Here is a 26,885-nt window from a genome sequence, read left to right as displayed (position 1 = left end):
ACATCTTAACTCGAAAAAATATAATACTTAAATGAGAAACAAAGATATCTGGTAATAACTTCACTATAATATACTTTGTACCATTATAATATGATATAATTGCAATATTCAATCTTATTAAATCAACAATATATCCCTAGTTTTTCTCAGTTTACCTGCGATGCTGGCGAACTTTATAATCTTTTTTTAATCATTTCAATTTTGGCCTTTGTTAGCAGTTGGCAGTTTGGCAGTTGGAAGCTGACGCTGTGTTGATTGACGTCTCGCATTTAAAATGCTTTCTTATTTTTATTTTTCCACCTTATTTGCATATTTTATTCGACATTGGATTTCTGCTGTAACAGTTGGTGGAGATCAGAGATCAGAGATCGGATGCTCGGGGCGTAGCGTATTAGTCAAGATCTCCTCTCCACTTTTCACGCTCGGTTCGGCGATCTCGAGATCTGGATCCAGATCCCTCATCTGGTGCTACCGATCCGAGCCGCCTGACATTTAATTCTCGCTTAATCACTGTCCGGCCAACGGTATTCCCGGCTGCTTCCTGCTGTTCTTGGCCTGGTCCGCTTCGACATGTGCCGTAAGTTGACAGGATCAGGACTTATTAATAACGAGGCGCACAAGGCCTGTCAAATGGAATTCGGTTCGGGAATTGAATTGAATTGAAAAGGCTGGAATTCGAGCTGAATGAAAGCGGGAGAAATGCCCACCGGGCATTTTGACAAATTAGGCTCATTTGTTGGCAAGTCGCGGTCAAAACAAACGGCCAGGACAATGCGATAAAGATCATTTAGTCAAGAAGTTGTGGGCGAACTAAAGGGGGAATAAAACAAAGGCAAAGGTGAACTTTAAAAGGTGCTGCTACTGTCAAATTTAAGGGTTTAAATATGCGGACTGTTTCTGTGGGGTCCTCTGGATAATATTATAGTATATCTAGAGAATCTAAATAAATGTTTTGAGTTAGGATGGAACATTTAAAACACCCACTTTGCTACTTCATTGCTGCACAATGCTACGATTATCCTCTAGATCGTGCCAAAAAAAAATGGGAATACGCAGACCATTGTCCAATTTGATAAATGAATGTGGCACGCTGTTCATCGGGGCTCGGGACACTTTGTTTGCTCAAGTACCGAGCCCTAAAAACCACAATGTGCCACAATGGAAGATTTTCAGCTTTTCAACGAACCCGAATTGCAGCACAGCCTCCGATGGATCGAGTGACTTTTTGCCAGTTTAACACCTTTCGGCAATTTTACGAGACCATCTCCTCTGGCAAGCTGTGTAAATAGGCAAACAAAGAGGAGCAAACAAGTTTCATGTGAATTTTAGGACGATCTTCTATTTGCACTAATGAGCAAACGCAATAAAATGGCCCAAAACAAACCCCGCAATTGTTGTCGTCCTGCCAACTGCAATTGTTGCCCAACCGCACAAGGACGATCCTCATTTCGGTTTCGGAAGGGGAGTGACACATATTTTTGAGATCTCCGGAATGGCTGTTTATGTTCTCGCTTGGCCTGTGAAGTTGTCCATAAATTATCCCCAGAGAATGGGAGCAGGCAGGGTGAATGGGAATGTGAATGTGAATACCCATCTATAGTGCATAACCGATCCTCTGTTGTCATGGCAGCTGTGGCCTCATCTCGGCCTTAATTAGTTGGGTATTTTATTGTTTTGACACAGCCTCGATTTCGGTTTTCAGTTTTCGCATCCTTGTTTTTCCTCAGCCTTTTGCCGCTTTTCAATAAGTCAAAAAGCCAGCGTCGACTTGGCCATTCGCGTGTAATCAAAGTCGAGTGCTTTTCACGTCCGCCCCCTCTGGCCCGTTTGTGCGTTGACTTCCACCTATAGTTATGGCTCGCACATTACGCTGATTAGTGTGCAGTCCGCTATAATTACCGACGACAGCCACTGCGACCAGGGAACGACCATGGGATTCTCGACCGCTTCATAGAGTACTTTGTGCCAATGCAGGATCTAGAAATACTCTCGAAAAAGAATTGCTAGTTTTGTTCATTTATTGATCGAGTTTTTACGTTGCAAACTGCTTATAATTTAGTTAGATTTTTTTGATTTTTTCTAAGCTCACTTGTTGCTTAGAACTTTCATTATGGCTTACAGTTCCCTTCCCCCCTTTGCAATATCACTAGCTGGCCAACTTAATGGCCAAACTAATGTACCCCCCAAAATCCTATCAACTTGCGAAAATTGCCTAGCGGTGAGCGGCAGACAAATTTACAGCGCAATCAAAGTGCAACAAAAAAAAAATATAAAAAAAAAATAAAGAAAAAAAGGAGTAGTAAAGAAAAACCTGTGCAGCGATCGACGTTCGTAGTTCGTTTCGTCGTGTTTAAGATTAAACACATTTTGCATTTAATTTGCCATAATTATGCCAGTCAAGGGGGGAGGGGGAGGGGGCTGGCGGCCGGCAGCCGTTGATGGCGCCAAATTAAGTTGTAAATGAAGTTTTTGGCGTCGATTCGCTTGCAGCAGGCGTCAAAAATGTGGTTGCATGACTCGGTGGCTCAGTTCTCAGTTCTGAGTTCCCAGTGCACCACCACTGACCAAAAAAAAAAATTCTAAACTCTGGTCTTGGTCTCAACGATTTTCGGTTATTAATTTGACTTTGCTTGGGTGTTCGTGTGAGTTATTTTCGGTCGGTTCAAAATTAATGTGCCTCAATTAATTTGCGCCACTAAACGTTTCTCTGTTTTTTAAGTTCGTTTTTTTTTTTTTAGTTTTTAATTTATGTCTGTTTGGTGCTCACTGACCACCAGCAGCATGCTATATGCTATATGTACATCTGATGGTTTCTCCTATTTTGACAGCTTATTTCGGTCACGGATCTCAACGGAGACAAAGCTGTTTTTGATAGGTGTGTAAATGTGCCAGCGGAAATATGTGGAGTAGACCTCCAAGTCGAAGGGGATCCGAGATTATTTATTGCACCGAAATGGACGCTCAATCATGTGTTTGGATTTTGGATCGAGGCCAGCAAAAGATAATACTTCTATATATATTACTACGAAACTCCTCACAAAATTCGCGGCAAAATAATGACATAATTCAGTTTATAACAGAACCTCCTCTTTCCGCTTAATCTCAGCACTCTTCATTACGGACCGACAATTATTCATGAATATCCATTCCAGTGCAGCGCCAGTCGTGTGTGAATGCAATTGTGAATTGCAATTGCAATTGGCATTGCGTTTGCGAATGTGAAATGCATTTTTCAACACTCGAGCGGTGCCAAGTGTTGGGATGAAAAAGAAAACTTCCTTTTGCCGAGCGAGAGAAAACCTGTTAATTATTAACAATTTTGCCAGCCAGCTGCGTGTACGTAATTAGTTGCATTTCCATTGAAAAACTGCGGCAATTAAAACATAAACACACAGAGGCCGGCACACACACGCATTTCCAACTGCAAAGTGTTGCCAACTTAGCGTACAAAATATGACGATCTCGCCAGAGATCCATAAAGCTAATTTACCTGTACAGTATGCCAAACTTTATAGCTCAAGGAAGTTGCCACATGTCGGCCGTGTCGAAAGCCCTAGCAATTAAGACTCAAATTGCATTGCAGCCGCCTTAATTGCATGGTGCCATAAAACGTATGCAAAACGTTCGCAGATCTACATTCAAAGGTGACCTAATTACTAGGCCTTTTCTTTAAGTGTTTACGCATGGGGACGTACAGTAACGATTCGATAATAGATGCAAACAGTCAGTTGTGGAACTGCAGAGAGTTCTTAATATTATATTTTTTCTAGAAAAATTACAATTAGTTTTACAACAATCACTACTAAGAATTTTCTTTTCAGCCAAAGTTTTAGCTAAGTTTCTTCGATTATTCCACTTTTAGCCTCTTCTCACACATCTTTACGCATAAACACATTGCCATTTCTTTCGCAGCAAATTGAACTGTGGAAAATCTTATGTAAAACACCTACCCGGGAAAAGTCCACCGCCCACTTGCCACTTAAGCGGTGCATGCAAAGCAATTTAGCCGGAGCAGCTGCGTCCTTCCTGCGCCACGTTCCACATTGATATCGAAACAAATCCCTCCGCATGCGGAAAGCGGACTGAGGTGGAAACTCCGGAAACTTTATAAAACAATCTGAATGCAAAAAAATGTAACACTACTAGAAATCTGCGAGTAAAGAGATCGGCATATTAAAAGCTAGTTGATCAAAAGCTGTTGTTTAAATTTTTTAGTTTTTCTAGTTGTTTGTTAATAGGATCTAAAATAAATATTTCTACAATGGGAATTTCACATTTACCATATGTAAATATAAGAGTTATTTTTTTTCTCTGCACAAATGAGGAGGAAACAGCGGAAAAATACAAATAATAAAGTTCGCTTGTCAGTTTAGCAGCCATTTTGCGGTTCCACGGCAAGTTCTTCACCTGCCCCGCCCACAGAGGTTTTCCAACAATTTTCCTGCCATTTTCCGCCCACCAGAAGTTCGACGAATGCTTTGCATTTCCCTACCTCTCTTTTTCTCCCTTTTTGCTCAATAATTTTTTTTTTTCTCAGGGCGGCACATCTTTCGCTGCTTATCCGCAATTTCTTTCCGCTTCGTACTCACCTTCCTGGCAAGACGTAAACTTTTTTATGGCACCCACTGTTGTCTTTGATAAATCTGCCTCAATTTGCCATATCGAGGGGGCGTGGCAGCGGTGGCTGGCCTATGGCTTTATTTACCTTAACCCCCATCCCCTTACCACTCCACGAGGAAAATCCACCCCGCACACCCGCCCGCCAACGCTCACTTCATGAAAGACAAGTTTTATGTCAATTTTTTCTGCTTACTTAGTGGGCGGTTTGCTTAAGCCCGATTTAGCCCTCATTACAAAGGGCGGGAACGGGATTTGCTTTATTACAGTTTAATTAAATTTACCCTGGCCGCAATTCGTCCTGTGGCTGCGTCTTCCTTAGCCAAACGACTCAATTACGCAGTTAATCGTAAAAAAATCCTTGCACTGATTTGTTGCAGCTGAAACCGAAGGGAGATGGAGGTGGTGTCCTGACAGGGATGCGGACGCATGTTTGGGCCATAAAACTCACGGCACTCTCTCTGGCTATTATTGCCCTTCCAGTTGCCAGGGGTCCTGCTCCTGCTGCTCCTCCTGCACCGTTATCCTGCCATTCTGGCATCCTGCGTGGCCTCAGGTGCGCGAGTTGGCGAGTTGATCCATTTATGGCCATCGTTTGGCCTTTTTTCTACGATTTTGCTGGCATTTTCATTTCCTTTTTTTTTTGCTCAGCTGCTATTTCTTCATCCAGCTTCTTTTAATACCCATCGAAGAGTGGGCGGAAGTGGTATGATGGGATCTGGATCATCCATTCAACTCATCCGAGTTGTAGACAGCTAAAATATAGAGAAAAATATTGCCGATTTTCGAAAGTTAAGTAAATACGGATTGATTTCTTTGAAATAAAAGCTTGCTCCAAGGTATATAAGGTATCTGATATTCGAGCCTCCATCCTTAAGCACTCCTTGGTACATCATTTAAGGGATATGCGGCTAAGATGCTACATAACCGCAATGAATGGAGCTCCCTGGACTGCTGCGCCTGTATTAATTTGTCCTGATGTGGCTGCCTGTTGAGATTTACGAGCGGGGAGCCTCGTGGAAACTGCAGGTGGCGGGGAAAATCGAGGAAAACCGAGGAAAACCCTTTGTTAATCAAAAGGACACACGTGGCCGAATGGCTTTCGCCTTGATTACACTCTCGGCTGTGGCAATTAAGCGTATCCGTATCCTTGTTTTTGTGGCCATAAACCTGGACGCCAATCAAAAGCCTCTCGAACAGGCTGGGTCACGTTCCGCAAAATGAAAAGAAATGCAGACCATCTTGCTCCATTCCAAAATCCTAAGCACACCCTTCGAAAATCCAGCTAATACTTTGGCAAAATTGTTTACCTTTCGACTGCGGCCAATAAAGAACCACTAAGCCATTTTAATTTGCCTATGCAAATGCCGAGTTGTTTACTTTCTGACACATGCGCCTCCTGTCATAATTTAGCCTCCATTGACTTCCGCTTTTGTCCCTTTTCGAATATGCAAATTAGGGGCCTGACATGGTTAATCCTTGCTAGCTGCTGCAATTATGAATCCGAAGGCAAACGAACCAAACGGCGTGCAAATGTGACAGACGTTCGCCGGAATCGAAAACCAAAATGGAAATATCAACGGCAAAGGGGTGTGAACGGGTGTTATTTATGGTAAATGTTAGAAGGCACATAAATGATCAGCATTTCAGATTTGAATAACGATCACCTTGAAATGTGAATGCTCTTTGATTCGTTGGAGAATGTCAACCTTTAACGAAATAAAATATGATTTATAATGCTCATCCATAAACCAGACTTTATGGTATGTACAAGTATAAGTATAAGCTTATATATGTTTATATACAAACAATAATCATATAACTCCTTTGATTTCCCTGCATTTAGCCGCCCAATTAAAATAAATAACATTAGGCGGTGTTAAATATCTAAAGCACCTCATCGTATGCTTGCCCGCCCTGCAAAACCGATTCAGATACCGATTCGGCCGGTACCGGTTCAGCCCACTTAGCTATTTCACACCTTATTTATTGACCATTTATTCGAACTCGGCTCGCATTTCGTGCGCTTTCGGCATTTATGTCAAGCGGCCCCCAAAAAGGCTTCAACCGCAACTCCAGATGAGCCATTCCCGATAAGTTCTTCAGGGGGCTGGCCACACTGGCCCAGGGATTCGTCCAGGCCAGACTTGGCTCATCTCTGCTCCACGGCGAGCCTGGCCAAAACGGGCGGCAACCTGGCCGCACTCGCAAGCGTTAATGTGAATTATTAATAAGACAAAAGGCAGCGGCAAAAGGCGGCGGCCTTTGATGATGCCCCGTCTCCCGGTCGACTGCTCCGTTGGCCAAAAAAGATGAACTCGACCAGAGATGGGCACTTAAAGAAATGATACTTGAGTACTGTTTGGAACAGGGCAGCTAAGGTTTATCCCACTTCATTTTAACATTTACTTTATATTTATATATTTTTTAATTTAATTGTGTTTTGTGCACCATTTTCTCTGAGTGCAGCTCCAGTTGGCTGGCAAATTCAGCTGCATCCGAGCTTCGAAGCCGGCATTCTAATCAAGATGGCGCACAATTGCAGCGGCATTGGCTCTTTGGCGCGAAGCAAACTAATCAGGCGGTGAGATTTAAAAATTAACCTGGCCCAAACGCGAGGAGCAGCGTGTCTTGGCTTGGCTATATGTATGGCTATAGTGGAGCTCTGGGGATTCGTGGCTGTGAAGGCCCGAGACATTGGCATTGCAGTGAAAGTGTGTTCGGTTTTTGGGGGCCCCGTTGATTTAGGCGCATTGGCGATAAGCAACGGCGAACACATTAAAAATGCATAAATCAATGCGATAAACATGATTTGCCGCATGTTTTATTGACTATTGTTGCTGGCTTTTCCACTCCCCCTTTTCCAGTCTTTTGTTATTGTCTTCGCTTCTTCTCGTTGAGCTGCATTTTCCTTGGCGGCTTTTATTTGCCAGCACGATTGTGGCCCACGGGCTTTTGGCCATCTGAATTTGACTGGCTTCTTCGGCTCTTCATTTCATTGAGCAGGAGCGGTTACATGAATAAGGGCTTCACTCGCTTGTTTGGCCACTAATTAGCAAAGATAATCGATGAAGAGCAACGGGATTGTCTGAATATTTAGCTCTTTGAATATTTAATATTTTGCAAATCCTTTATTCTTTGGCTGGAATTTTTCGAAAATATTTTACAGCATTTTCTCGATTGCTGTTTTCATTTTCCTCGACTAGTCCACAGCTTTTCAAACAGTCGCTGAAATGAAATAAACAACATGTACATCCACATGACGACCGTGCCCCAAAGTTCGACTAAGGAAAACCCACTTGATGATGCTCGAGTGTCTGTATGAAAAGCACTCGAAAGATTTTTCCGCGACTGGCGCGCAAATAAATTGAAAACTCGTTAAAAATCCATAATGCTTGAGGCGGCACTCGGAAAATACGACTGCAACACGGGTCGGGCGGGAAAAGCGAGTGATTTTCATTTGGCAATGCCACATTTCCAAGAAGGCATTCCAAATCGAACTTCGATTGGCGTCGATTCAATTCGATGCGAACGTACCGCGAGTATATCCACTTTATCGCCACTGGTACAGCTGGCTCATAAATCTGAAATCTGGCAAGTGGCTTTTCCTAGTGCACTTGCTTAATTAATAATTTTATGGCATTATAATGGCCGGGCCCGGGCAACAACGGGGAATTAATCAACGGCGTGATCCATTGCGCCAGTCGAACCGCTCTGGGGGCCACCACCTCACCCACCCTGATCCGCTGGAGGCTGCTGGCTGGTGGGTCCACATCCACAATCCAACCATTGATCTTGTGCGCCACCACCTCCCACTGCCACTCCACCCGAAGGCTTCCCATTCTGGGCGCGTTTATCAGCGATAAATCTCTTTGTGTTTCTTGCGCCGGCGCAAGTGAATTGAATTGAATTAAATTTTAATTAATTTTATCTGCACTTTGTGCCAAACACGCAGCATCCACCGCCCTCAAAACGGATCACTTCCCCGTCGGATCGCCGTAATTGTGGAAAATTGAAAATTACCTCCCAGTTTTCCGCCACCCGCTCCCCCGTGGCTTTGATCTCTCGGTTTTTTCCTTCTGGTTTCGGTTCGATTCGAATTGCGGGCCAATGGAATTTCTTTAAGCAAATCGACGCCATGCTTAAGCATTTTGGCAGTAAATTTCAAAAGAAATTGATAATGCTCATTATACCATATGCGATTCCCTGCTTTTCTCTCTTGTTTTTCCCCCATTTTCGATGGCAACAATTTGCGTACAATTTTTATGGCTTAAGATTTTACGATGGATTCCTCTCAACTTGTTTGTGGCTGGCTGTTTATTTCCTGGCATTGCCAAGGGAAAACGGATCGTTTGGCCATTTTTGAGTCATTGCGAATGCGTCAATAGATTGGGATTTACGTGCGATTTTGTATTATATAAATATATAGTAAAGTATATAGCAGAACCTCTTTAAAACCGCTTCCATTTTACCGAATAACGCAATTTACCTCACCTTTTTGGCTTTCAACATGATCGTTGCCTACGAACTCCAAATTTTTGACCCGGCCAATTGGCTTTCTAACCCAATTCAAATGTCATTTAAATGTCAAAAATGCCCGCCCCGATTCGATTTGCTAACAATGGAAATACATTTGCGTGGAGGCACATTCAGAAATCAGCTTTCAATCGCAGACGAGTCGCTGAATGTTGAAACAAATTTGCGCTCAGATTGTCAATATGACGGCGGGGCAGCTCGATACGATACGTAAATCGAAATGAACATGAAAAGCGCCGCTAATTGTCAGAAATTGTTGGTAAGAGTTGGACTTTTTGCGGGTGCGTGTGTGGACTTATCTGGCGTTCTTTTTTGGGGCGGCCAAATCAATTGGCTAAATGTGTGGTCCGATTTCGCTTTGATTTCCAAACCTTATTTTTTTCTTCTCCTGCCCAAATATTGCGTGACAGTTTGTTGAATAATTTACGAATCCACTGGCCCCTGAATCCCCCTCCCAAACACTGAATACTTTGAATGGCTCCTAAAAGGCATTTTGGTTGTTTTCACGCGCACCTAAACACACGCAACAATTTCGGGTATCTAATTGTGCGCATAACTGTGTACCAAAAAAAAAAACCTATAGCTATTTACATAAATGTGGATATAATTAAACATGACACAAAAAAGACGACGAACTTTTCACATCGAGGGAAATTTCGGCCGGCAAGGCAATTAGTTGGTTTAAATGCCGCATAAAAGCAGGGCCCACAAAGCTTGTCAATTACGCGTAAAATGTCCCATCCCCAGTCGACCATTGTCAACCGCAGATCGGATACACCAGCCGATCCCCAGATACCCAGATCCCCGGATAGCTGCGCATGCGCAACCCGGTTGGATAACTTGGCCCAAACACGGAATCTGATACGGACGCATATTCAAAATAAACTGTATGTATATGCATAATAATTTTAATGAACGGTTCCGTCTGCCGGAGCGATTGTAATCGTGCTTAATAATATTTACAGTGGTAATCTACCCGAGCGATGATGGCGCAAGGTGTCGCCACCGATATGCGACCTGGCCAGGCACTGAAAGAAAAGTATGACTACTTTGATCCATTCCAAGAACATCTCAAAATAACTTAAGAACAATAGCTCAAAGATTTTCAAGTAAAATAATAAAATATTATATATTGGTAAACACACTTCAATACTTATGATACTTCTTATATGCATGATTTTTTAAATATTTTACATATTCCTTAGTTTCTATATTTTTTTCACTGCACCTTTCCCGTTCGATTTCCTTCCAAATCGAAAATTACACCATAGATAGAGCACACCGCATTCCTCATGGCTACCTGAAATAATTGCCGGGGCAGCTGCGGCAGCCCACGGAAAAAGGAAGGAAGGATGCCACCATTCCATGCCACATCCATATCCACATTCACTCCTCTTCCATGTGGGGCGTTCTGCGGTGGCACACAAAAGAAATAATTTGGCGTTGATTGCCATGTACGCGGCTGTGGTCAACACCCAAATTTGACACCAAACGTCTCCGCGGTCCGATAAATTGTGAATGATAAGTCCGATAAAGGGGCAACTATGAGGCCAAAAAGTGTATATTTTGTTTGCTCGAAATACCAACGTAAATAAGCCAAGGGGTGATGAAGTGTTTCTTAATAAATGCAGATTACCTAAATTAGTGGCAAGTGATATTTACGAAATAAGTTTAAAGTTTTAGGGGAAAAGGGTTTCCAAATAATTATGGAGATCGTCTTATCGATAGTAAGTTATCAGTGGCCTAAGGCGTTGAAAGAAATACCAATTTGGCCACACAAAGTAATTTTTTTTTTAAATAAAAATAATAAAAACATTTTTAATATAACATTGCCTTAATGATTTTTTTCCTTCGTCCTTACCGTATTATTTTCCCACAGCTCTCAGAATTTCCAGCTCCTTCGCGCACTTGCTATTTGTTTCCATTCACCAAGATTTCACCCTGGGGACTTGGGATTCCTTGGGCCGAGTTTCCCAGACCGCACAGGATAATAAAGATTCCATGTTAAAGCGGCGCGCGCACAGTAGCCATTGGGTACCGTTAGTGGACGGCTCGAGCGGACCGTTATTTCCGATTATTTAGCGGCTAAATTCAAACGGCCATCTGGGGGGCGGTAAAGAGCGCACACAATGCATCCGCAATCTCCAGACAATGAGGCCCTAAGCGAAGTCATTAATAAGCAACGAGCCATAAGTAAATATCCTTTAAGGATGTGCCATGTGTGTGTGGGAGTGGAGTGCTGTGTTTACAGCAGGGGTTAAGTTCTTAGCCGTAAGCCTACTTTATTGGATATATATAACATTATTAAATAGGAATGTAAGTTCAAATAGAACAAACTTTTAATAAGAGCTGAAAATCATACATGTACATATATAATTTATCAATTTATATGTCTCTTATCATTCAAATTTCCATAAACAGATGCAGTACAACAACATATAGATTCTCGTTGGGAAGTAACACCAAAAGATCTCTACTTTCTTGACCGCAACTGTTTGAGCGTCACACCATGGGGCACCATAAACATGACGTACTTATGTGGCTGTCCATGTTTATGCACCCAAATCTTGGCATAAAAACAGCCACTTTGGTTTCCGATGCTCCACTCTGCGTTCTTGATTTTCGGTTTCTCATTGTCCTGCGTCTGTTTGTGTTTTGCCTTGTGTCCTGTCAACTTGAACAAAACCGGGAGACAAAGCGGCGTCGTTTTGTTTTGCACACACTGCGCTCGAAAACGCAGATTCCGGCCAGAATCGGAGCCCAGCGGGATTCCTGACCAGGGACCACATGTTGACAATAACGCCTTCACTGCCAAGCATCCTTGTGGAACAGGTGTGAAGAGATCGGCATGTGGGTGCAGCCGGAGCAACAACTGTCCCCGCATTAATTTTAAATATTATTTTGGCAGATCTGCCCCTTATAAATGAATTTTGCATCGCATTGTTTGCGAATATTTCGACAAATCGTTTCCGTTTTCGCTGCGTCATTTTCGCATTATTAATTTTTGAAAAAATTACAACGAATTGTATTTGCAATAACTCAATATATTATAATACTTAAATATTTAAGTTGTTATGAATTCATGTAATTTTCATTTGAGGCTTTGATCCTAACTAAGTAAGCGTCGAAAAAGACGTACTTACTTTTTGTACTTCCAGAATTCAGAACAGACCCAACTGTTCCGAAGGAAACATTATTTTTGAGTAACTGCAACTTTTCAAGAGGCTAGACTTTCTACCATTTTTATTTATTTTACTCGGATAAGGAGGAACAAAATGGAGCATTTTATAATTGACAACAACAGCGTACCATTGATCGATGAGGATGAAAAGGAAAGCACGGTCCAAGGCGATCAGTTGGATTTTGTACCGAAGAAAAGTCCTCATATCAGTAGATCGAGAACCACCATGTCCACTGGATCGAATGAATCAGCATCACCATCGAGAAAAGCACACAAATCCAAGTCACGGATTCCCTACAATCAATTGCATTCACGTCCAAGGAAATATATATCCGGAAAGCAAGATTCTTTCAACGAGTACTCCATAGCACCACTTCCGAATGAGAAATCTATATCCGAAAACGTTCTAGCTCCACTTCCGTATAGGAAATCCTTATCCGAAAGCGTTTTAGCTCCACTTCCCGATGGGAAACCTATACCCGACAGTTCGGAAAATAGTCAAGAAGGAAAACCTAGATATCGCTCCATATCCGCAGAAAGCGTATATTTCAGGAACTTCGAATTGAAAAATGCAAGTAAGTCTAACGATATGTTCATAGATCCACTTCCGAACGGGAAATCTATATCCGAAAACATCCTAGCTCCACTTCCGAGTGGGAAATCCGAAGGCACGGAAGAAAAAGCTAGATATAACTTCTTATCCGCAGTTAGTGTACATATCAGGGCCTTCGAATCAACAATAAGGGAAAGCCGTTTGGTATTTTTCGTAAGTCGTATTTCCATGTCAAGTTTGGTGACTCTGGGTATGTTCAGTATGCTCTTTCTGATTTGGGCCTGTGATTTCGAAGAACCAATTGTCAGGATCAAAAAGGCAATGGGCAATGTCTTCAATGATCGTTTCCGTCCCAAACTATAATATATGTGAGTGCATTGTTGAACAAATAATCCAAATTTACAGTATCTATTTGTGGCAAAAAAAGAAAAGGAAATATTATTCTGCGCTAAAAATTATAATGTTGAATCACCTCTCATTTGGCAATCCGTGGCATTGTTCAATCCATTTTCGAAGCCATAACAAATGACACTTTTAATCATTGCATATTAACGGACTAAGCCCTGACCGATACCCGCACTTTGTACCACTGATTTATGGCCCAGACAGCGACATCCAACCAAAAATAACCCATTAACTAAATCCGCATTTAATAAATGCCAGCCAGCGGCAGCGAGAAGGTAACAAAAGGGTTAAGACTGCCGAGGGATTGGGATCGGGATCCGCCAAGTTGGCAGTTACAAGTTCCAACTTACAAGACCGGCAAATTAATCACGCTGACGACTGCGACGTGGTTGATGATATTGGTCGACTGATGCTGACATTGAGGAGCTGCCAGCCGCACCAGCCATCAGTTAGCCAAGTATCCCCATCCCCAAGCCCCATCCTCAGTGGATACTGTGCAGAGCATCCAAGTATCCCACTGTGCCGGGGGCATCAATCTGCGGTCGAGTCTCAACTTTCGGGCAACGTGACACGTGTGGAATGCAGCCAGAAATCGGAATCAGAAGCGTTGACATGACAACTCGAGATGCGGGGATCGCGATAAGGACAACCACTTTCTATGGCACGAGCATGGAAAACCTTTTTAGACCCAAGCATTGCTTAACAATTTTTCCAGCTTGAACTTTACACTACAAGATGTAACCATAGGAAAAACCCGATAATATACACCAATAATAAACTATAAATTTGTATATGCATTTCTCGCTTTTATAATATTTAAGAAATGTTAGGTCTTACTTTTAAACTAATTGACTGATCCCAACGATCATTGGATGGGTTAAATTTAATATAAATATTTTCATATATTTCCTTTAAATAGGGTTTCATTTCTCGCAGTGCATCCCCACATCCAATCTTCGGTCACGCAGTCAGCACCGAACTCAACTTTGACTTGTTTTCACGCCATTGTGATCATGTTGGTGACTCGTGCGCTTAATTTCAACAATTTGTTTGGCATTCGGGTATGAAGTGCAATGAGTTTCTAACTTGGCTTCAAATCGAATATGAAACCCCGGATTGAGCTGAGGTCGCTGTCATTGATTGATTGGCCATCGGCTATGGCGTTTCGAAAGAGCTTTTCACTCAACTCTTGTTGGCCGTAATGGATCGCGAGGCATTACGTAAATTCGTTTCTTGGTAAATGATGCTGACAAGGCATTTGATTAACACGATTAATTGCTGATAAAAATGTCTGACAGTTTGTTTTTTCCCGATGGAAATTTATTGCCCACTACTGGAAATACGTAGGTTACTTTAAAATTGCTCAGTAAATAAAGCTAATTAATAGATTTCCATGGTGCTAGGATATCTTGTATTTTTAAATTTTTTATTTAAGCACATTTGAAATAAATTTAAATTTATAGATAAGGTTACATGTATCGCTTATCTACTGTAATATTTAAGAATTAATTGAAAAATCTGATACTCCACTGGCTGCCAACGTGCCCACTCTCCTTCAATTTATTATGAAAAATGCATTTCTCATCGCGGCTTCCGCATAAATTCATCAGCTGCAGTCGTCCAGTGTCATTTGTCCAAGCTCCGCCTGGCGCCATTGGAGCTGCCCCACCACGACCACCACCTCCAAAACCATCAGCAGCCACCCATTAGTGACTACTGTACGGTGGGCATCCCGTGGCGGCGACCACCCAGGATTGGAATCGGGAGTGGAGGGAAGTGAAGGAGGAGAGATTCAAACGGTGGCAGCCAGCAGGCAGCAGCTGTCAACTGTCGCACACGACTTGTCCTTGTCAGTCAATGGATTGGCATCCTCGTGGCAGGAAACTTTGGGGCCAGGACCCGTGGCTTTGAGTATTTTCTATATTAAACTTTCACATTTTTTGACATACGGCCGGGTGCAATTGGTATGCAAATTGGCACAGCCGCTGGAACGGGCGATATATTTGTGACAGGCAACTTCTTCTACGAAAGGGAAAAGCTGAGATTATGATCAGCCAAAGGGTGCAGGATTAAACTACAGATTTTTTGCCATTTTATATTATTTAAGTTGAGTTTTAATTTGGTTATTCATTCTTAAAATAAATAGATTCGAATTTCTTGCTAAATACTCAACTTTTGAAGAAAACGAAAAGCGGCCATTTCACCTCTCACATCCGTAACCCTAAGAACCGTAGAGAATCCCAAATAATTTCATGCAAACCAAAACGAATATTTTTACATGTACTTTCGACAGCTCGGATAATTTCATATTTGTTAAAAAACAAAGGGCGGTGAGCTGAAACCCAGATATTCGAAATGCACAAGAAGAATCCGAGTGAAAAGCGAGCCAAAACCGATCTTCCGCTTAACGTGTGCAGCAGTCACAGATACTTATACTTTAAGATACATTCACACAATCCGAGAGATACTCTGGCACACATGTGGCATCGTTTTACATGAGATGCGTGCACTGCTTGTGAAACGTAAAAATTGGGCAGAAAGCGTGCTTAATTGCGAGGAAAGTTCCACCGGGAAATTAGATGATCTCAGGCCCCGGAGAAGCGGACCAAATTGCCGGGGAAATGACACAGACCACGCCCCCTCCGAAGATGAGCGCAAGTGCAGGAAGGCGTGAAGTAAAAAAGTGTGAAAAACCACACACACTCGATCAACCAGCCATCCATCAGGGGTTTTTTGTGTTTCGGTTAGCCCAAAATGGTAATCCCATTTCAGGGATATCACAAATGGAGCTAGGTAATTTTAGTAAAATTAATTGCATATCCTTTGGTAAAGGAAACGTTCTCAGACTTTACGCTTCATTGGCTGTAAGAACAAGTAAGCTGATACCAATTCTTGTTGTGTTATCTCTTTAAAAGATACGCATTAAAAATAATCTTTAAAATAGTTTTTTATTTGTTATTCAATATATCTTATTGAATCAATTTAGTTTAGCCCGCAATTACGTAAAACCCCTCTATTGAATCACTCGGAAAAATAAGCAGCCATTTTCCTGGCCAGCTCTTTAAGCCTCCAAGTGGGCGTAGCTTCAGCTCCATCTCTGCCTGTATTCCAACCTCATTGGCACTGATTCGTTCGGCTCGCCAAAAGCTAAATGCCGAAAAAAAAATGCCCACAAATTGTAATCTTCGCTGGCAACTCGTTTTGGGCCGGTAAGAAACTGGTTTGCAGTCTTCGGGTGGCTTCTTCTGCCTCGTTTGGAATCAGCATCAGCAGCTCTTTAGCGCTCGTTCCGAAAACCAAAGTGTTGGACCAGACCACCACCCCTGAACAAAAAACCAGATCGCTGTTGTGTACTTGCCATGTAGTTGAGTGGATCTCTTTGTGGCTCTGCCCACTTTCGAGGCCGGTTTGGAGCCGAGTGGCTGTCGATGTGGAGGTGGCTTGAGTGGGTCGAACCACGAAGAAATTGGCCAGAAATTGGCGATGATCCACCGACGGGTTTCTACCACGCAGAGTGAGCCAGCCAATTGGGTTTGCCAAGCAGAGATTCACTTGGCCACACAATAGGTAGCATTTATAATCTGCCTTTCGATTGAAATAAACTCAATAAATATGTTAATTTCTTAACAAATAATATTGTGCGCTTACCGTTAAAGTAGAGCAACTTCAACTTCATAAATTCATCTTAAACATGATAATGTATATAAAAAACCACTAATCCATGGCTAAACAGGTTTAGTTGTATCTATAGTGAGCATTCAAATTCACCGCGCTTCCTTGGGATCAAAAGTTTACCCAAATTGACACTCACAACCTGTAATTTGCCATGTAAAATCGATAATCATTCGCAGCATTTTGTGCACCGCCCACATGGCAGTCTTAATTTGGGCGTGCCGCAGTCGTGGGGCTGTAAAATTGTAAACAAAATGATTTGCCATAAAATTATCATAATACCGCTCGAAATGCGCCAACAACATGTTGTCAACGGCTTGGAGCTTCGAAGAGCCGAAAAGTACAAAAAAAAATTCAAAATCCACCATCGAATTTGGCCATTTCGCCGCTGGCGTTGTGAGCCGTCTCGCTGCCATCAAAAGTGTCCATAAATTCTGGCCCACACACAATTGAACTTTTGGTAGAGGATCCCAGCTCCATTCCCACTCCCCCCCTTTCCGCCCGAAAATCAAACTCCAATTTGTTGCCGTAATTATGAGCGAACAGCAGCGGCCAAGAAATCAAGACGAGCTGGAAAATTTACATGCAAATCGGATTTCGAGGGCTTTTCAGTTGCTGCTGCGCCGCTGAAAGAAAAAATGCGCAACACATCGGACTGGCAAAAGTGCTTGCCGCATGCAACATCAAAGTGGAAATTAAATGCGCGGTAATTTGGCAAAAGGCTCAAAGGATGCCGGCCATGGAATCGAAGGCCGGGGAGCTGGCTGTTGCCTTTGCAAAGTTGCCGCCAAACGTGTACAGGTTTTGTTCCTCTTTCAGCCAGCAAATTTTGTGATTACTGATTGAAGTGAGGAGCTGAGAAACTGTGGCTCCAAGGTCTCAAGTGTGCACAGCAAACAATGGTTTGGATTAAATGGATTAAAAAATGTATCAAAATATCTGCAACTCCAGACTCAAAAAATAATTTAAAATTCCTCATATTTAATCACCAAATTTGTATACAAAACTTTAAATAAAGAATACATTTTTTTCAGTGTGCGAAACAACTTTGCTTTGCAAATCTTCATTTTCGAATTTAAATCACGCCCCGAGTAATTTGCATTCGCACAACAACTTTGATAACTCTGTTTTGCACATCAGCGGGTTGGAAATTAGGAACTGTCGGTTGAACGAGTTAAGAACTATGCATTAAGACCTATTTAGCCAGCTTTTATTTTCGTTTCTATGCGATATAGCCATGATTTCAGTAGATGGCATGCGTTGAGAACCGAAACGCCTCAAGATCGACCGCTTTTAATTACCCACATCAATAGTGGAATGTGGCCAAATGCGAACGAGCAGTTGGCATGCAACATGTGCATTTCGCCAATAAAAGCGCTAATACATAACTTTTGTGCAATGCAATGCGGCCCAGAGGCGAATCAAGCCAACCAAGCCGTGCCGTGCCCTCATAATCTACAGTGGGCCCTCCCTTCGGAGGCTGTCACATTTGCTGCACACGAAGAGTGCTCTTCTAGTGGGGCTAGCTGCTCAGCCCTGAGGCGAGGACTCCCCGAGGTGTGAAGCCTTCTTGTCATTTGCCGTAAGTGAGCAGCAGGAATGCCTGCTAAGTGGAAGGCCTCACTTGCACAGTAGTTCGAGATCATAGTGGGGAAAATTCACAATTGTAATAACTACTAATATAGTTAGTTTTAAATAATATGCCTTAAAGTTTATAAACCCCTTGGTGTGGACTTGCTTAATCGTCTTACAGCGACATGCAATCCAATTTAAATGCAAATGAATATATATTGACTTAATTAAGTAATAAATAAATTGCATATTCAATCATATTGCAGTACTCTAAAGTTAAGTAACTTCTTGACCATAAACGGTGTCTTACCACGGTGCCCCACGAAGTAATCAGGAATTTTTCGTCCAGAACATTTGAAAAACAGGTAAGTTTGGGGCAAGGGTAGTGCTGCGATGGTGGGGCAAGTCCTGTTGCGATTTGCAACATTTTTATGATGATTTAGCATTCGCCCGCGGAGACAGCGCTGCGACTGCAACTGCTGCAGTTGCTCCTGCACATGTGGCTGCTGCCACATGGATCTCCCCACTACTAACTATATAGCCATAAAATCGTGTGACATATCCGCAATTTTTCAAGCTGCCCGCGCCTGCGTCCAAGTGTCGAAGTCGCTCACCCGCTGCGAGCTGCACAGCTCCAAGTTGTCAGAGTCACCAGCGGAATCGCCAGTCCTACGTATCCAAAGTGCATCCAGCATCCCAGCAGCAGCCAGTTGCCGTTCGCTGGAAAAGTGTCAAAGCAATTTGTTCAAGGAGCCGCGAATTTGTGTGGGCGGTATTTCGCAGAATCCGCTGCCAGAAGAACGCCCCCGAAAAAACCAGCGACGACAAATGCTTTCAATAGTCGCTCGGTCGACGGGCGGATTGTTTTTCACGCCGATAACCATCGACGCCATCTGATTTTCATTACTAGCCCACACACACACACACACACACACTCGAATTGGCAGTGGCCATTGGCAACTAATTGCCGGCGATAATGCCGCCAGATTCGCTCGGCTATTGGCAAACTGCTGACAAATTATTTATGATACACATTTTGGTAGCCCGCTTCTTTTTTTGGTCTAGACAAATTACCATATTTAGTCTGGCACTGCGAGCGCGATAATGAATTATGTTTATAGTGTCTGGCGCTTAATTATTTCGTGCCACGATTGACTGACTTTGATGGCCTCCACAAGCGGTGACCTTCGATTGAAAAGGATTGAGCTGGTTGCCTCAATCGTTTAATGAATAAGCTGAATTATAGCAAATATTATAAGTTTTGCCTTAATTACTAAGGAAGTCAAGCGGCGCGTTAATGGCGGATGTCCGGTGAAGGAACACCACTCCATCCAAGACCTTGATGTGGGAGTTCGCCCGAGGGAGGCGGATCGCATCTGGTATGGATGCCCAGGGCCTGAGTCAACTGGCGATTCCTTTTGTTCTATGCCGTCAACGCTAAACACTCACGTCAGCCAATAAATCCACTTCAGTGCGCCAATCGAGGGATCTCACTCTCGGGTGTTCTGCTTTCCATGCTTTTCGCACAGCTACCAAAGGCAAAGGGTTAGGGGGTGGTCATCAAGGATGAGGAGCAGCGGGGCCAAAGCCGGTTTACCTTTAGGTGTCAAAAGCAATAAAACGCCGGCCTGTAATCAACGCGATCCTAAATAGGTGTACAAATTACACCAAAGTCCTTAATTATAGCGAAACCGCCAGCATCCCAGCTTCATTCTTACACTGGAAAAAACGTTCTACTCACTTTAACTTGCCAAGTGATCAAAACGAGCTCGAAAGCTTAGCTTGATTATTAATTACTATAAAAAAGCTTTAGTATTTTTCTGCCATATATTAGTTTATAAAATTTAAGTGACTTAACATCACATTTTTCTGTGTGTTCTTTGATTCTCGACTTAGTCTCAACTCCCAGCCAAAGTTTAACCACAAAACGCCATCGTGATGGTCTTGGCCCTGTCGCTGGCTGTTTACTCTCGGATCTCTCGGTTCTCACTCCTTGGATCTTCTGGTTCTCCTGGCTTGTGATTCCTGACGCTGCATTCTGGCCCCGCCAGTGGATTCAGTTTGCTCTCGTGGTAGGCTCGCAACTATTAAGAATTTGGCACGGTGCTGCTGCTGCTGTGGCATATAACTTACACCCAGATCGATCAGTGCAATTGGTGTAAATGTACTTGGCCGCAGCCAAGAAAGGCAACAGGAAAAGGGGGCCAAAATCAGAGGGCCTAGCACTTGGCGCTCGTAGTTGGCCCGGTTGGTCTCTTTTGGCCATGCCGCACGTTCGTGCTGCGAAAATTACATTTGATCGATTTGATCGGCGCTACGAGATCAAAGGAAATGAAAGACGGCGACGAGAACGCCGACGCGGATGCCGGTGCGGATGTGTTGCGGATTTATTGCGGATGCGGAGTGAACTGACGATCGCTGATCGTTTATTTTTTGCAGTTTGTTATGCCCAAGATGGCAAAGTATTTCAGCATTATCATATTTATTGGTAATAGAGGAGAGTTAAAGGGTTCCAATAAAAACGGAATTGGAATCATATTTAATTGAATACAATCCTTTAAAATACGTAACATATGAAAAAAGCCTAGCTTCCCTTAGTTGCATTCATTTCTCTCCACCAGTTGAAAGTGCAACATCGATGCACCTATCTGCGTTGCAACATCTAGAATTGCTGGCCATTTGCGATGTAACTTATGGCCAACATCAGTGGCACAATTAAAATCATTTAGAGGCCAATTAAATTTCGTTAGCAGCATTAAAATCCCGGGTCACATGAGAACCATTTCGCAATCGCAGGCCAGATAAAGAAGGAGCAGGGTTGTCACTGACAATTAAAAGCACCGAAAATGGCCGTTGAATGCAACCAGAGACAATCAGTGAGTTCGAGCTTGGGCCTTTCGTCCTGCCACAGCCCCATTTTCCCATTTCACAACGCCACTCCCACCGCACTCCTTACGGTTTTTCTAGCCCACGACGAGTGCGTGCATTTGGCCAAAAGTGCGTGCTGTTGGGCGATTTGGCTCAAATTGGCCCGGCCAGATTCAGATTGTGTGTGTGGCAGCTGGGGTCGCCATTAGAGGCGCTGAGCGATGAGCATGGGAATTTCAATTAGACGAAGTGCCCAGGGAGAAATCTTTCCCACAACTTGCCAATTATTTTCTGTGATTTTCTGCCCCGGGGGCTGCTTTAGCCTTTTTGCTGATCTTTAAAGTCACTTTAAAAAATGTATTAATAATATTCTGTGACAGTAAGCAAACTGTCTTTCTTACCCGAAGAACCACATTCAACATTATCCTCAAAACTTTTAAGCTAGAGGGATATAAAATCCCTTAATTAATATGTTTCATTCCTTTGTTTATATTCGAATGCATTATAATTTTTCGCAGTGCACGTAGCGAACTTGCGGTTGCCAAATAAAATAAATTCACAAAAATTACACATCGGCATCCGTGTGCCGCCTACGTGGTCAGTTATTTCTTTTTTTTCTTTGGATCCAACCATCTTTGGCTACTGACGACGGGTAGGTGGCATTCAATTTTCTACAAATTTGCCACTCTTTCTCCCGCGAGTCGCAGTGCAACTTTCACAGCTTCTTCGGTAGAGAGGCCGACCATTATTGGGTAGCCGTGCACGGGGTATCTGCATTTTTTACGCCTGCAAATCGAATCATTTGCGCATAAGTTATGGTCACACAGTTGCCTATTTTTGTGCCCCTGGTCCCACTCCGGCGCATTTTGTGTGTCGTGCGTGCTGAATTTCCCTCGCTTACCGTTACCAAGTGGAAATGGCCACGGCTCGTTGGCATTTCGCCCGGCTACCTATCTTTTGGGCCACGAATTAACTTCAATCCATGCCCAAGCCCAGGGGCCTATCTTGTCCGTAACTTCGAGCTGGAACCCTGATCCCTGGGTAGCTGAGCCAATTTCACACTACAGCTGTATTACAACTAAACGCGCAGATTTAAATAGATATTTGTAAGTATGACAATACTTTTATGTTAATATAAATCAGAAAATCGGTCAGAAGAAGACGCACATACAAATGAGCAACTTTTTTGTGCATCTGACAATCAAAACAGTCGAACCATATCACCTTTGGAACGATTTTAAAATTTAATTTTTTTTGCAAATTTTTGCATTTTTTGAAAGGGGTAACATCATTAAAATTTGCAAAAAATTGGTAAAATTTAAAAATGCTTTGTTTGAATGCCAATCGATTGGGAATGTCGAGACGAGTTCAACAAAGTATAACATTCCAATTTCGGAGCATAATTTGCTTTTTTTTTACCAAAAGTGATAATTTTTCGACAGAAAATCGAAATTGTTCACTATTTATGTGTGATTTTCGCAATAATTTAGTAAAAATAAGACGCAGGGACAAATGTTAGACTTTTTTAAGCAGCTGACAACCAAAACTATCGAACCATATAACCTTTTGAACGATTTTGAAATTTTTATTTTTTTGCTAATTTTTGCATTTTTTGAAAGGGGTAACATCATTAAAATTTGCAAAAAATTGGTAAAATTTAAAAATGCTTTTTTTGAATGCCAATCGATTGGGAATATCGAGACGAGTTCAACGAGGTATAACATTCCAATTTCGGTGCATATTTTCCTTCCTTTTGGCCAATTTTACTATTTAGGAGTGATTTTTTATTAAAGGATATGGAGATATCCTTTACAAATCGTGAGTTTATTACAGTAATATATAATTTTGTAACACTGTTGCTTATTTCTTTGCTGAAAAGAAAGCTCTCTGGAAATATGCTTATTAATTAAAACCAACGCACTCAACTCTGTCACTGCCATTTTATTCGGCATCATCGCCGCTGGCATTCGTCATATCCCCATCATCATCATCCCTGTCAAAGTGCCATCAGCATTAACCCAAATGAGTGGAGATTTCGAGTATTAACAGTGAGCCGAGCTACGCCCCAGTTCCACTTGCGAATTAATAACCTTTCACCTGAGTTTTAATTTAAATTCTCCGCGACTTATCCGGCAAAGCGTGGCGATCCGCTATGGAAGTGGGACCTCCCATCCGGGACCTTCGTCAAGGGTGGACGACCCACCAGTTTTTGGGCTGACATTTTAAATTTCGCAAATGTCAAAAGACGCTGCTCATTTGTCTTCAAATCCGACACAACTGCCCGCCGTGAGTCGCGCTTTTTAACACTTTTCACTTAGCCGTAAGTCCGCGATCCTCCGCTGGATGGATGAGTGGCCAGCGGCCAGGGGCCAGAGCCACCAAAAGATGTGCCGACCCTGGTCTTGATGGCCGGGTCGAAAGCCTCCTGACCCATCTGGCCACGCTTGGAAGCTCCTTTCGAGCCGCAGCCACGCCGAGCTCACTTTCCAGCCGTTGTTAAATAATTTCACAGTCTATCAATTAGCGTGGCGATCGCGTCAGCAGGATCACAGTGCACAGTGGTATCAACAGAAGTTCTTTAAAAATATATAATAAATATATAGAATATACAAGTATTGAATCAATTGCACTATCTTAAATTAGAAAATGTGCTGTTGCTTCCAAATAGTTTACACACATCCCAAGGGTCTGCTGTGAACCACTGTGCATGGTTGTGGTCCATTTTTCATAATGTTGCAAGTTTCTTTTGGCCACGGGCTGAGCCACAGCTGTCCGTTGCCGACTTGGCCAGTTAGTGGACGCGAAGCTGGAGTTTGGAATCTGGACATGGATACGCCATTCGGGCAGGGGGATCTTGGCGAGCTCCTATGACCTAAGGGGCTGGCAAAAGGTGGTCTCGCTGATTGTTTACGTCTGCGCTACTCATAAAATTTCAATTAATCTGAGTGTCACTGCACTGCCAAGCCAACACTCAGCCGAATCTCTACACATTCCTGGGATGTGTCTAAATGGCAGATACACTCGAAGAAAATGGTGTTAAGTCTTTTCAAGTATGTATAATATTTAGAAGATTATGTTACAGCAGTTTTCGTGTCCTATAATTGTTATAAAACCTAATTATTATACTAGCTAGTTTAAGAATTAATTCAAATTCCTTTTCCCAGTGTGCGCGTATTTAATTAAATACAAGACACATTTCTGGGGGCTGTGTTGGCCTGTATTAATAATAAGCCTTCAGTTTCCTCTTGCTTAGCAGATTATAATCTTTGGATCTTCGGGCTTGCCTGGCAGGCAGTCAGAAACTCGCACACGAATTAATCTTCTTCAAATTAGCATCTTGATTAGCCAATGAAATGTGTAACCCAGGCCGGCGATCGGGCGTTCGCTATAAAAATCAACAGAGGAACCCAGCGATGATCATTGATCATTTTCGTGTTGGTTTTTTCTGTGACTCCCATACCGAAAACGAATACGAATACGAGAATCCGTTCGCATGGCTCTGCTGTTGATGTGATTACAATAATTAATCTTGCCCGAGATTATTGTTTCTCCCAGCCAGCAAACCAGCAGCAAATTCAAAGGTACAGGATGAAAAAATAAGGTGTCTCTAGTTTAGAATAACCAAATAAGTATACATGATCTCATTACTCATAAAATAGTATTTAATATGTTGTTAGTTTTTCAATGCCACTTAGAGGGATGTATGTTATATTGAAATTCCTTTCATTCAAGGTGAAAAATTAGCATCTTTTCTCTCAGTGCACCCGAAGAGTTTTCGTTCGGATCTCTGCCATTTCCCCAAGGCGCCAGCTACGGGCCTGGCGTCAAATTAAGTGTTTGTGTCGCTCGCCATTAATCACGGCCTATCACAAATTTCGATATGAAAAAGTGTTTTGTATATCAAAGCAACAGCAACATGAACAGCAACATATAGTCGTATGACCAGGTACAACTTGCTTCATGTCGTGTTCAGCCAGGGTGATCATATGGGTATGGCTATGGCTATGGGTATGGGTATGGGTATGGGCATGGGTGTCGTCCGATGTCCGATCATTTATTTACATTTTCCTGATCTGGCCTGGAAATGTCACCTGCTGTGCCAACACACCACACACATGTTGCACGATGCCGAGTCGGAGGCTGAAGCCATGGAAGCCCGGATCGAATCGAAACGAATCTGCTTTCTGGTCCGTAGAAGAAACCTTTGATGGATGACGGACAGCCAGAGCATCGCCAGCATCGAATCCGATTGGAATCGATTTGGAGTTTGTACGTTGCAGCTACCGAATCGCTGGGAAAGTGGCATTAATCAGCTGGCATCTGGACCTGTATCTGACTGGTAAGATCGGTTAAATTTATTAACTGCCTAATTGCAGCTTAAATTGACACGCTTGTGGCCATAAACCTTGGCTGCGACTACGACTACAGAAACTCGTTTGCTTTTCGTTTTCATATATTTTCGCATATGTGCATGCATTTTATCGGTGGCAAATATCAAGCACAGCAGCAGCAACTGCAAATGCAAGTGCAACTGCCACACAGCAACAATGTCAACGGCAAGGGGCAATTATGTGTAATAATACGAGTGCGAGTGCAGCAAGCAGCAAACATTGACCACTTGAGGTTTCCAACACATTTCAACCGACTGTGACACCTGCAATCGAGGCGAAAACAACAGCAAACTGCAGCTTGAAGCCAAATTAAAATGCAATTCCGAAGTTCAACACCTTGGTCAATTTCCGATGCGGTTTCTGCCGCTTTTCTGCTGCCCCAGCTAATGACGCCTCTCTGTCTCTTGGTAATCTGTCAATTCAGCAGGCAAATTAAGCGAACTTTATTGCCCGTTCTTAGCTTTTATGGCCATGATTACATGGTTTAAAGGAGAGAATTCTAGCCCATTTAGGAAATTTCTTGGTACAATCAAACCAGATAGCAGTTACTAAGTTGGAATTAAAACCAACATTTTATGATAAAATAGTAATAATTTTTATTAAAATGAAAGGGTTAGGAAACATTATTCAAAATACCATCCATAACATTCCAATGTCTTAATTTTAAATTCATTAATTCATTCATTAGTTTCAATGACATCCATTTACATACATCTTACAAACGCTTGCTTTCGCCACCTACCGGAATTAAGTGAAAACTAAAAATGCACAAATATATCCCTTTCGACATGTTCTATATTTCCCACACAGATGTCGCACAAGTGAATGGGAAATATGCAAGAGCTTATTTTGGTGATCTGGCAGCACACGCGAGTAACGTACGATATAAATACCAAACACAAAAACAAACCATTTTTTCAAAACTACTGACTTATAACTTTAATTATCATTGCGCTTTAAGCATGAACCCGAAAATATTTTAATAAAACAATAATATTAATCAATGTAATAAAATCAAATTAATCCGATAGATGGCGCTATATGCATATGCCGCCAAAAAGTATGCAATGAGTAAAAGCTGAAGCAATAG

At 42.5% G+C, this 26,885-nt stretch overlaps 1 protein-coding gene and 1 long non-coding RNA gene across 3 annotated transcripts; one reads left to right on the top strand and one right to left on the bottom strand.

Moving 5' to 3' along the window:
• Positions 1-915: 915 nt before the first annotated feature.
• On the bottom strand, positions 916-2,194 carry LOC27208925. Of its 2 annotated transcripts, XR_006541748.1 has the most exons (3): positions 1,900-2,113; positions 985-1,845; positions 916-930 (listed from the first exon to the last, which is right to left on the bottom strand). It is a non-coding gene; the product is annotated as an uncharacterized LOC27208925 (long non-coding RNA). The 2 variants fall into 2 exon arrangements; XR_001601100.3 differs by lacking the exon at positions 916-930 and having other exon boundaries at positions 1,320-1,845; positions 1,900-2,194.
• A 10,112-nt stretch (positions 2,195-12,306) lies between these two features.
• LOC27207109 lies at positions 12,307-14,089 on the top strand. Its single transcript, XM_016182851.3, has 2 exons — positions 12,307-12,909; positions 12,976-14,089. Exons 1-2 carry the CDS (start codon positions 12,429-12,431, stop codon positions 13,248-13,250), a joined length of 756 nt encoding a protein of 251 aa, XP_016023600.1. The 5' UTR covers positions 12,307-12,428; the 3' UTR covers positions 13,251-14,089.
• The last annotated feature ends 12,796 nt before the right edge of the window (positions 14,090-26,885 follow it).

The sequence above is a fragment of the Drosophila simulans genome, chromosome 2L (assembly GCF_016746395.2).
Source record: "Drosophila simulans strain w501 chromosome 2L, Prin_Dsim_3.1, whole genome shotgun sequence".
Taxonomy (NCBI): Eukaryota; Metazoa; Arthropoda; class Insecta; order Diptera; family Drosophilidae; genus Drosophila; species Drosophila simulans.
The sequence above is the reverse complement of the archived record's forward strand: the minus strand, read 5'-3'. Positions and strand labels throughout refer to the sequence as shown.

Excerpts from the sequence above, each read along its gene's own strand:
- LOC27207109 (XM_016182851.3), top strand. The coding sequence starts at position 12,429 with ATGGAGCATTTTATAATTGACAACAACAGCGTACCATTGATCGATGAG. Across the intron at positions 12,910-12,975 it reads CTTCGAATTGAAAAATGCAA|CTCCACTTCCGAGTGGGAAA; the intron begins GTAAGTCTAACG and ends AAAACATCCTAG.